The 11,774-nt window shown below is 51.1% G+C and overlaps 3 protein-coding genes across 3 annotated transcripts; 1 reads left to right on the top strand and 2 right to left on the bottom strand.

Moving 5' to 3' along the window:
• Positions 1-401: 401 nt before the first annotated feature.
• On the bottom strand, positions 402-3,417 carry T310_10025 (C2H2 finger domain protein; the record flags this gene model as incomplete). The annotated part of the gene is made up of 5 exons (XM_013467535.1): positions 402-2,064; positions 2,134-2,372; positions 2,432-2,997; positions 3,066-3,249; positions 3,412-3,417. 5 exons carry the CDS (start codon positions 3,415-3,417, stop codon positions 402-404), a joined length of 2,658 nt encoding a protein of 885 aa, XP_013322989.1.
• Positions 3,418-3,795: 378 nt separating this feature from the next.
• On the bottom strand, positions 3,796-4,861 carry T310_10024 (DNA topoisomerase; the record flags this gene model as incomplete). Its single annotated transcript, XM_013467534.1, has 5 exons — positions 3,796-3,981; positions 4,032-4,085; positions 4,143-4,595; positions 4,654-4,790; positions 4,855-4,861. The coding sequence occupies 5 exons, from the start codon at positions 4,859-4,861 to the stop codon at positions 3,796-3,798; spliced, it is 837 nt and encodes a 278-aa protein (XP_013322988.1).
• A 357-nt stretch (positions 4,862-5,218) lies between these two features.
• Positions 5,219-7,980, top strand: T310_10023 (Eukaryotic translation initiation factor 3 subunit B; the record flags this gene model as incomplete). The annotated part of the gene is made up of 4 exons (XM_013467533.1): positions 5,219-5,633; positions 5,707-5,899; positions 5,968-7,498; positions 7,552-7,980. The coding sequence occupies 4 exons, from the start codon at positions 5,219-5,221 to the stop codon at positions 7,978-7,980; spliced, it is 2,568 nt and encodes an 855-aa protein (XP_013322987.1).
• Positions 7,981-11,774: the final 3,794 nt, after the last annotated feature.

The following is an 11,774-nucleotide window of genomic DNA, read 5'->3' as shown; positions in this document are numbered from 1 at the left end:
CCAATGAATTAATGAGAATAATTTGGTACCATATTTATGACTATTATTTGTCCTACCTAGATGGCATGAATCTTGTTGGATGGACATAAGATATTGCTTCGAATATCCATTGGGAATTGGACAATTAGGTTATCTTTTTTATTTTTCTCGCTTTTCTCCTCAATCCAATTGTTACACTATGGCTATTGTTATGGCTATGGCTATGCGACGCTATGCTATCCTATCCTATGCTATGCTATGCTATGTTGTTCTGACTCTATACTGAAATACCAAAACAATACCAAAAAAAAAAGGGGAAGCTACAAGTATTAAAAATATCGACATGAAGAAAAAATAGAGAGAGGCTCATTCGAGCAACCGTCGCGCTTTGTTTTATTTTGGTCAACAGCCTGATTGATTGATTATCCAAAGTGGAACAGGGTTTGCTTCCCTTTCTTGCCCTTGCCTTTCTTCCCCGTCGTGGACACGGGTCCCAGGTCGTCGGTTTCTGCATCGTTCGCTGCACTGGCAGACGCTGCTGCTGCGGATGACGAGGCGGTACCGGTTGCCCAGGCATTCGTAGTTGGTGCATGCTCGTTCCAGCGGACGGTGCCGCGAGTCACGCCGGCCATTAACGTGTTGGGCTTGGGAGCCGCAGGGAGGGCAGGGAAGGCTTCCGTATCATCTGCGCTCGGGGCGCTGGTCCGTGGAGCAGAGCGAGAAGATGTAGTAGTAGAGGTGCTGGATGTCACGCCGGGACGAGACGCAGGAGTACCAGTGCCCCATACAGGTGCGGATGTCGTCGTTCTGGAAGCGGAAGAAGAAGAAGCAGAGGATAGAGGCGGGAATGGGTTCCCAGACGACAAGCTCCCAGGAAGAGCACCGCTCCGGCCCACGGCAGACCGCGACGATTGAGCGGTCGAGGACTTTAACCGCAGAACACGGTTCCCTCCTGCGCCCGCGGTGTTGGACGACAGCCCCGGAAGCACGCCACTGGGACCTGGCAAAGCCGGGTAATCTTCGTTGATCGCCCGCCAGTCATTCCAGGCTTTGAGGAGGCCGTTCTTCTTAAACTCGTCCTCGTAGAGTTCGGCGAGTTCCTTGATCAGTTTTCCCAACTCGGAGCTGGGCGCGTCGAACAATGAGAAGAAAGCGTCAATGAGATCGGTTGCAGAGATGGCGGAGGTGCGGTAGTTCGACACCTTGGTGCGAAATTCCGAGAGTTTCAGTTGATCGTTTTTGAGGAGATTGGACGCCCGTTCTATGACGGCAGCGTGGCGAAGGCGGCGCGCTTGCTCCTGCGGTGTGAGAGGGCCTGAATAGGTGCTGATGTTGAGGTTCTCCATCTCAGAGACCGGTGGACTGCGAGCAGCAGCAGCAGCAGCCTGGGCCGGGGTTGGATCAGCCGCGCGAGGGCTTCGGGCGCTTTGAGTGGTGCTAGTAGTAGTTAGCTGGCCTCCGAAAGTTCGCGTGGTGACTGATTGTGCGCTCTGGATAGCCATCTGCCTTTGATACGCTATTTCGTCCCGTCTCAGGGGCTGGGCACTAGAAATCGGAAGTGGCTCTGCATTGGGATCTCGCCCTCTTCCTGCACCGCGACGCTGCCTCTGCGGCTGATAGGGTGTCCGGTAATCAAAGGTGGACATATCCACCGTTCGAGCGTCTCTCCTGGCATCTTTAGAGAGCCCATGAGGATGGACCTCCAGTTGATGCGCTTGGAGATCCATCTGGGTCTCAAACACCACGAATTTCTTCTCCAGACATTCCTTGTCTGGACACAAGTAGTGATCCCTCTGGAAGTGATCTTCAAGGGCGTCATAATCGATAAAGTACTGCTGCTGACGATTGCCGGACCGGCGGTCGCAGATATGGCATCGTTCATGCCTGTCTCTGCAGTGGGCATAGAGCTCATCATCTCCATAGAATCGTATTCGACAGAACCCGCACTCTGGATGGCCTCTGAAACCGCTTTGGTCAGCAGCACCGGGATTGTCGTCCCCATACTTCTCATGTTTTCGCAGCTGGGACGTAGTAAATAGCTCGTGCTCGTGTGTGAAGACTTTCTTGTGCCGAGTACACAGATCGCTGTTCTCCAACGTAAGCAATCATTGCCGTCCTGAGACAGACTTCCATCGAGACAGATACTGTACTCACCACATAACCTTCCCATGTTTGCTCTTGACATGCCGGTGCAGATCTGGCCACCCTAAACAAGCCACATCGCAGTCCCGATCCGGACAGTTGTATCGGAGCAGGATGACGGTGTCTTCGAAGATCTCTTCCCGCTCGTACTTGATTCCCAGATTATCGTCCGTCCGGGCTATCTCCGCCTCTGTGAACTGTTCGTACCGCTTTGCAGGGTCGTCGGTGAATATTACGAAACTGGACTCGGTCTTAAGTGACACCGTGTTAGCCAATGTCCAGCAACAGGTGAGTTTGAACTTGGACATACCCGACAGTGCGCACACGCCTTCGTCTTGTAGAGCGCTCTCAACCTCAGCGCGCAGATATGGCAAGTTCGATGGTTGCAAGGCGCGACGGACGTATGCTCGACTTTCGATGCGCAGATGAAGCAGATCTCTCCGTCGTCCGGCTCATCCGTCGCTGTCGCAACCAGCTGCTTGCCCTTCCCCTCGCTCTCTGTTCGTCTGGCATCTCCGGTCGAGCGATCACCGGAGGTGCCTGGCCCATCAGGGACACTGCCCGGTGGCTGCCCGCCTCCCCCAGATGCGGCATTGGAAGCCTGTGCTTTGGGCTTCTGGCTGCGATTCCGTTGTCTGTCGCGTCCCCCTCGACCTCCGCCACCTCCGCCCCGGCTTTTTGGGCCTCTAGGCTGGCTGTCGCTGGTGCCATCTTCTCTGCGATTCTCTGAGCGATCGGAATGATGAGACGCGCCTCGTCCTGCCCGTCGCCTGCCGCCACTGGAGTTTGAATTTCGCGGTCCCGCCGGCGGAGGTGCTGCTGGGCCCTGACCTTCACTCATCGCTGTAGGTACTCCAAGCAAGCGATCCTGGGGTCCTGTAGGATAGACAGATTGAGGATTAGGGAGAAGAAAAGGTCTCAAGAAACGGAGCCTGCGCCAATACTGCCCCAAACAGCGTTATGCGCCGGACGGTTGCGATCTGCGGAGGGACCCGCGGCTTCGCGGATTTTTTGTGGTGGAAAAGCTGGCGCCCGCAACCCGTTTAGGGAGCCCGCCGTGGCGGAGAGGCCAACTTGCGGCACCGGCTCGCTGCAACGACGCTCGCTGCCTACAGAGTATGCATTATCCTGTGGATGTTACCACTGCTCCTTATTGAGTCAGAATCATCAACGACTACAACAGTCGGTCAGCTGGCCGGTTGATTCTAGAATTGGTGCAGCAAGCCAATCACACTGGGCGGGCTCCTGCTATTAACATGATCTATTCTGCCGATCCGGAATCAGACGTACATACATTTTGAGATGCTTCGAATTAATAGAACGTCTGGAATAAGTACTCCTGAAATGTAACTACAAGAGATCTTATCATTTGCTAGGGAACAACCTCAGAAGCGCCCGTGAAAAGCCACCAACTCCCGCTTGAAAAAGAGAAACGCACAGATATGGGAGATCGCTAGGAACAAGATGCAACTTCGTAAAATAGAGAGCATAGATGGAAGGAATGAGCAGAACTGACGGTAATGGCAACGAGAACATGTGCACTATGCAGCAGATGCGACCGGGTGGTCTATTGGTTAGAAGAGTGTAGTCGCTCATCTTTGGGAAAGCGACGAAAATGTGTACACATCATTCAAAGTCTTCTGGCCGGTGAATCTGGGTAACTTCTCTTCGGATTTATTCATCGGGGGAATAGAGATTCTGGTTGAGGATTTTTGTCATGGTGAACATGTGCACACGATCCTGTTTGAAGACCGCGCGCATTCGTTCGTCGCATCGAATCTGGCGGCGGTCAGTCGGGTCCTGGAGCCCATTCTCCCGGATGTACTGCCACAGCCGCTTGACAGTCTGTGGACGAGAGAGCTGTTGCACATTAGCAGCAAACACTCAAGCGTAGGGTCATGTATGCTTACCGAGACTTCTCCGCCTAGAAGGTTGGAGAGAGCCGGCGATAGAGTCAGAGGTTTCTGCATCGCAATCAGCACTGAGAAAATATAATACTGGACAGTCTCGTTTAGACTCACATGGAAACCACCCGAGCGATTGACTTCCTTCTTTGCACCGGCCTCAGAGCCGGACTCCAGATCGGAGTCATCGACTTTCTTTGACGTCTTAGGCTTCGCCTTCTTCCTCACAGGCGCAGTCTTTCTCATAGTACTGCTCCTGGTCGGCCTCGCGCGCTTGTTCTCTTCCGCTTGAAGCTTGGCGGCGAAAAGAGCATCCGCATCAATGTCATGATCTGGCTTTCTTTTCTTTGAGGGAGGGGTATTGCTCCCATTCTCTTCAGGTTCGTCACTGTCCGCCTGACGCTTCTGCGGGGAAGACGACGGTTGAGGAGAGGGATCTGTGGTTTGACCGTCTGCCGCTCCGTCTTGGCCGTTGGCAGATGGCGCTGCTTGCTCCGACGGCGCTGATCCTAAACCCTTCTTCTGGGCAAAGAGGTCAAAGCGCTCCATGATGAGCTCTTTGATTGCAGCCTGTGACAGTCAGTGAAACTGGGAGGCGCAAAACAACGAGGTTGGAAGGAGTGCCAACCTTGTGCGGAGTGATATCATAGTCCACGGTTTCCTGGATACCTTTGCGAATGCGCTTTTCGGAGATAGTATTCAGGTCGCTGACAGCGAGGATCAAATCAATTTTCTTGATATAGGACTCGCGAACCTCCGGGGATACTACCGGAGCCAACACCTGTCACTATCATTGCCCGCATGTGAAGGGTAACCAGGCTGGACTTACGCGACATCTTGGCCAGCGATTGCACTAAAAGAATTGAAAACGCCGACTGCTCCCAACTATGAGAAGATGCTCACTTCTGAAATAGCCACTTGAGAGCACGGGAGAGCAGAGTATTGAGGAGTGTGGGAGGCCACCCCGGTGTTGGAGTCGCAAGGTATGGAGAGTACCGCCGGCGCTTAAGATCGGTGGGGCATGGAAGCTGGAGCTCGCAGAGTTGGGAGGAGAGAACAAAACACGGGATGAGTGCGGCACCAGAAGCTAGATATAGGCAATCCGAAAGGTCTCACAAGCAATACTTAAGCAGGCGGCCCAGCAGCAGCATGCGCAGGGCTGTGAAGACATTCAAAACACAAGATAGGGAACAATGAGCTTCGGCGGATTGGGAGCTCTCAGAAGTGACAGATGGATGAGTAAGCAGCCATCACTCGCATCTCGTGACCCCAGCCGTCAGGGGCGCCAGTCCCGATCGGGAAAGGCATCCGCCAGGCGGCGTGTCACGTGGCACTCCATGTCGGGGCGGTGTTTGCCTTGTTTGCCTCGCGGGTTCGGGTGCATGACTAAGCATCACACACAGAAACGGGATGCGATTAATCTTGCCCTAAGCAAAGCGTCAAGAGACAGGGACGAGGACCGGCCCTCTGCATCGTTCGCAGATCTTGCTTTGGCCAGAGTGTCCATCGCTCATCCGGTCAGTCTGCCCACCATGGCGCCCAGCTTTGACAATCTCTCCGAGCAGGACCTCCACGAACTGGAGGAGGAGGAGGAGATTGATTTCTCAGGTTTGTTTTCCTGGCGAAATTTTGTAAATTTTTACCCCTCACTCGCTGACGCGCCATCACCCCCGGGCAACAGATCTGAAAGCACAATATGAAGTCCGACTGGAGGAGGGTCTGGACACTTTCGTCGTTCTCGATGGACTGCCTATCGTCCCTGAAGAGAGCAGGGAAAAGCTCATCAAATATGTGCTCAAGAAACTCAACACGGTCGGACGGACGAGCGCAGATGCGTTCTTCATGCCGATGAACGAGAAGGGCATGTCGGAGGGGTAAGTGTTTGAAGATGTGCCAGAGGGCCTGATTGTGCAGCTGACGATGGAATTTCCCCCCCCCCCAGATTTGCGTTCGTCGAGTTCGAGACTCCCGAACAGGCCATGGCCGCCGTCAAACATCTCCATGGAACCCCTCTGGACAAGAAGCACACGCTGCTGGTGAACAAGTTGACAGATATCGACCGCTACGGCCGCGAAGGGCGCATCGATGAAGAGTACAAGCCCCCGCACATCGAGCCGTTCAAAGAGAAGGAGCACCTGCGGTGGTGGCTGGGCGACCCCAATGCGCGCGACCAGTTCGTCATTTTCCGGGGCGACAAGGTGGGTGTTTTCTGGAACATGAAGAAGGACCCGCCCGAGAATATCGTCGATCGGCCACACTGGACCCAGCTTTTCGTGCAGTGGTCGCCGCAGGGAACGTACCTGGCTTCGACTCACCCGCAGGGTGTGCAACTCTGGGGTGGGCCGACCTTTTCGAAACAGAAGCAGTTCCCGCACCCGTTTGTGCAGTTGATTGAGTTCTCGCCCGGAGAGAAGTATTTGACGACTTGGTCCGCGCGCCCTATCCAGGTGGAGGAAGGCCAACAAGGCCCGTTGACCTACGAAGAGGATGGCAAAAACATCATCATCTGGGATATCGAATCAGGAAAGCCTCTGCGGTCCTTCGTGGCCCATGAGCTCTCCGGTCCTGATGGCGATGCGGGCCACAAGAAGAAGGTGCAGTGGCCGGCGTTCAAGTGGTCTGCGGACGAGAAGTACGTGGCACGGATGCTTCCGCAGCAGTCGATTTCGATCTACGAGCTGCCACGGATGAACCTGCTCGACAAGACGTCGGTCAAGATCGAGGGCGTCATGGACTTTGAGTGGGCGCCGGCGACTCCCTCCCGGGAAGGCGTCAAGCACTACGAGCAGCTCCTGTGCTTCTGGACACCCGAAATGGGCAACAACCCGGCCAAGGTCGCGCTGATGAGCATACCGTCCAAGGAGATTGTACGGACGCGGAATCTGTTCAATGTGTCTGATGTGAAGCTGCACTGGCAGTCGCAGGCGGCGTACGTCTGTGTCAAGGTGGACCGTCACTCCAAGTCGAAGAAGTCGATGGCCACGAACCTGGAGATTTTCCGCGTCAAGGAAAAGGGCGTCCCCGTTGAGGTCGTCGACAGCTTGAAAGACACGGTGATCAACTTTGCCTGGGAGCCGAACGGCGACCGGTTCGTGCTCATCACTACGGGCGACGCTCCCACGGGGGCAGCAGGGCCACCCAAGACGGCCGTCTCGTTCTTCGCTCCGGAGAAGGTGAAGGGTTCAGGCGTGGGCAACTTCCGGCTGGTGCGCACGATTGAGAAGAAGACCAGCAACGCCATCTACTGGTCGCCCAAGGGGCGATTTGTGGTGGTGGCCACGGTGCACTCGCAGTCGAACTTTGACCTGGACTTCTGGGACCTGGACTTTGAGGGCGAGAAGCCGGAGTCGGAGAAGGAGCTGGCGGCGAACCTGCAGCTGATGAAGTCGATTGAGCACTACGGCGTGACGGATGTCGAGTGGGATCCGACGGGTCGGTATGTGGTCAGCAGTGCGAGTGTGTGGACGCATTCGGTAAGAACCCAAGTTCTGCATGCATTATATTTACAGAGAATTAATGTCTACAGATGGAAAACGGCTGGAATATCCACACGTTCGCGGGCCAGACTCTGGCAGAGCACCCGACGGACAAGTTCAAGCAGTTCCTGTGGCGCCCTCGGCCGCCGACGCTGTTGAGCAAGGAGGAGCAGAAGCAGATCCGCAAGAACCTGCGCGAGTACTCGAAGGAGTTCGAGGAGGAAGACAAGTACGCGGTGGACATTGCCAACACGGCAGTGGTGGAGAAGCGCAAGCGGGTGCTCAACGAGTGGCTGGCCTGGGTCCGCCGGGAGAAGGAGCTGCTGGCGGAGGAGAAGAAGGCGCTGGGACTGCCGGAGGAGGACGTGGCGGTGGACGTGATCAAGACGGCGCCGAAGGCGGAGGCGGAGGCGCCGGACACGGTGGTCGAGGAGATTGTGGAGGAGATTATCGAGGAGACGGAGGAGATTGTTGGCTAATAGCATTTATTCTGGTGATTAAAATGTTATGTATTTTCAGGTGCAGTGTGTTATATCTAAGGCTGTATGCCGGCATGGCATGAGACAGACGATGGATGATAGACGAGACGAGATGACTGACGCATGAATGCTATAGTCGAGAGGAATGGTACTGAAAGGGAAACAAGCAAACATAATTAGACTGAATATCCATGGACCTGACCTCGACGATTCAGTAACTAAGTCAGTACTCGAATCTTATCGTTCACATTGACTAATGTGAATCTGTTAGGCTAGATAGAAATATAAATACAGATTTACGCATGCTACAGTAGCAACTTTTGGAAGTCAGTCAGCTCGCAACAAAATAAATATAAATAACGACTGTCCAAAGGAAACAAAAAAAAAGGCTGACCGCCTGATCCAGTATCATATATATATGCAGTTACGACTGACATCTATATCTATCATCAATAAAAAGGATTTTCTTTGCCGTTTAAATATTTAAATAAAGTTTTGCTGTTTGCAACGACACCTGCTTGCACGATTCGAAAGTGTTATATATAACTCTGAGCCTCTTTATGGAATATAGATTTATTTATTTCTGGAAAGGTGCACAGTATGTACTTCTATACAAAAACAATCTATATATCTCCTTGCACTGCTTGTGTGTGCCATATAGTAGTACAATTGCTGCACGCCCTTAGCTAGTCACACACAGGATTATATATCTATATCTCGTACAGTAGTACATCCGCCTATGTAGACGGCTTTCTTTTCTTTTGCACTCTAAGATTATGCATATCCAAATTATTAACTCCTCATCTCAGGTTGATTTTATTTTATTTTTTTTATTTACACCTAGCTACATAGACACCTCAGGTAATTAAATACCAACAAAGGTTGTACTTACGGTACTTACTTTTATACCATCCTACGTCCAGGTCCAGGTCTAGGTCTAGGTCTACCTAGGTAGGTCAAAATACCGTATAAAAATCTGCGAGATGCTCTCTCTTGCCTGACTTGGACACGGCCGCTTTAAAGGTGTGAGCAGGGTGAGTCAGGAGAGCAGCTCATTCGGTCAACAGACTCATTTATATTTACCCCGTTCTCACCTATCTCCCTTAATTCTTGCACTAGCTATTTAGCGATATCAAACCCAGAAACTAGATAGAGGATAGATTGGAAAATAAAGGTAGTAGTTGGTTATCCCCTACAACCTCTAGGGGTTAAAAAAATTAATAGCTTCTTACAATCGATTTGGACTCCTCCTCTCGACTATCGGTCGTGAAGCTGAACCCCCTTCTGATTTGACTATGATATTGCTTCCATAATGCCGTTTTATTGGATAGTTAGGGGACGGAGGAATAAATAATGTGGAATAGCAGTATCCCTCTTTTCATCCCTTTTAAAAAGTTGTGCCGGACTCAATGCAGAGGTTATATACCTTAACTGAAATACAAGGAGGAGGAGCAGCAATGCGAGAGTATTCATTTGGTATACTCTGGGTGGAAAGCCTATAATAGGCCCCCATATCTCCCTTGTTAAAAAATAATAAAAGACAATCCCAAGCCAAATAGTAAGTTCCCTTGTACTGTAATTTAAGGGGGATTCAATATGGTTGTTGCAAGTAGCTAGCTGGCTCACTGACTCCGCTATATAGGTAGTTAGTACTAATCAGTTGGGATTTATTTATTCTGGACATTTGACAGGATCTTCCATCTTCGATAAACAAGACCGTACTGACTGATTCCTATAAAAGAGCTATTAATGATTAGTATTATTTAGGAACACTAATAATTATGAACAGCAATCTTTCCATGCTGCTAAAGAAGATCACTATGTAGGCCCAATTTTCTAGAAAAGCCTCAGTTCTTATATGCTATTTCTACAAGATGTCCATACTGGCCAAGGATTAGGGTAATAGTCTTAGCTAAGGATAGGGATAGGAGCATACCTCTAAGTGTGCGTTTGCCTAGCCAATGCAATATGGATGCAATATGGTTAAAGAGATTAGTACTATACAAGTTGCAAAATCGAATATCATATGATAATTCTTTTCTTTTCTTTCTTTCCTTTTTTTTTAGTAAGAAGAAGGAGGAGGAGGAGGAGGATGATTCAATTTTCTCTTCGTTTATGCCTTTAGATGGATAGGACAGGCTTCTTGAATTATAATAATTATGACCACTGAACATGGTGACAGCAAGTAGCCTGTACCTTGTTCAGGTGATAGTATCATCATATCTTATCTTTCTGAGTCCCTTCCCTTCTAATGAGAAATGGCCCTTCGCCGTACATATACTTGTAATTCTGACGCAACCCTTTTTGGTTTGTCTTTCCTACTCCGCACCTGAATACCTGATTTCCAGACTATCTGCTTCCTTCAGAGGGTACCTAGTCAGGCTTTCTGATAGAAATATTTGGTGACTTGTGTTAGTAGTGCTGTGTCTGTCGCGATTCTATTCACCCGCGGTCTCTAACACCATTATACAAAGTCTTACCAATATAAAACAGAATCAAGGGACCAAAACCAGACGTCAACTGAGAAAGTTGTCTTGATATCCAGCCCCACAAATGGGAATTCTTCGAAGTCTTGAAAAGCGCTTCGACGCTTGCAAGTGGTATCGCCTCTCGGACGCAATCCGGAACCTCGACAAAAGACGGACCTCGGATGACGAACGAGAAGCGGAAGCAATGGGAGTGGGTCGCTAAATCGCTCTTAACCCTAGACGACAGACACGAATGAAATCATACAGCGGGAGATCTATCTTCTCGAAGAGGTCGAGGCGGCACGAAAACGCAGAGAGGCGGACAGATTATTGGCTTTCTCATATCTTACTCCGAAAGAAGAGACGCAGCAGCAGCAGCAACTCCAGGCCTGGGAGAAAGAACTCAGCCAGATCAGTCAACGGTTGTTGTGGATCACCAAGCAACGGCTCTTCGCTCTCCATATTCTACGGACCGATGGACCTTGGATTCGAGAGTACTATTCTCTGCGCAAGCGAAAAACATTCGGCGAAGCCTTGCGTTATGAGTGTAAATTACGGGGCGGCTGCTGTGAACGGGATTGCGGATGCTGTAGTAAGCCACGCCAGGCATCATCTTCTTCTGGATGGCAGCGTAAGGAGGCGAAGACTCCTTCGCATTGTACGATCAACTGCGGCTGTTGTATTCGCAATCGGGGTTTTCACAAGCCTGATGCGAGCGTCATAAAGAATGATCTATCCCGCTTAGCAACGGAGCGAACGGCGGCAACTGTGAGGATCTGGGTGCTAAAAGAAGGAAAGAAACGGTAAGGAAACAAGGCAAACAATTGAAGAGAGGACATACTTAGAAATATATGCTATATGCCAGCATGTCTAGCAGATGTAGCGTAAGATGAGACAAGAAAAGATAACTAACATATGAATACTATAGTCAAGAAGAATAGCACTAAAAAAAATAAGTAAACATAATTAGACTAGAGAATTATAAATTTTTTCTAGAAACTACTCTATAAATCAATGAGACGGTTAGCCAGCTGCCGGAAACGGCGACATTCGACGCCATTTTTCGCGTCACTCTAACCGCCCGTTCCCACCACGCCCATCCCCTCTTCCTGCCACGCACCCTCCCCCCATCACGTGACCCATTGGCTGCCCCTTAGTGCCTGGCCCAGCCCGCGCTTGCTCGCGCGCGGCTGCTTCCTCAGGACCCGTTCATCCATTTCATCTACTCACCTCACACTCACCCTGCCATTGCCTGCCGCAGCGCTGCCCCAGCGATGACCACATTTTTTTGAGGAGAGGGGAGCCAGTTCTGGCTCCCTGGCTCCC

This window comes from Rasamsonia emersonii (genome assembly GCF_000968595.1).
Source record: "Rasamsonia emersonii CBS 393.64 chromosome Unknown ctg1118621762340, whole genome shotgun sequence".
In the NCBI taxonomy this organism is placed as follows: Eukaryota; Fungi; Ascomycota; class Eurotiomycetes; order Eurotiales; family Trichocomaceae; genus Rasamsonia; species Rasamsonia emersonii.
Note: the sequence above shows the minus strand (reverse complement) of the source record. Positions and strands in the feature narration are given on the sequence as shown.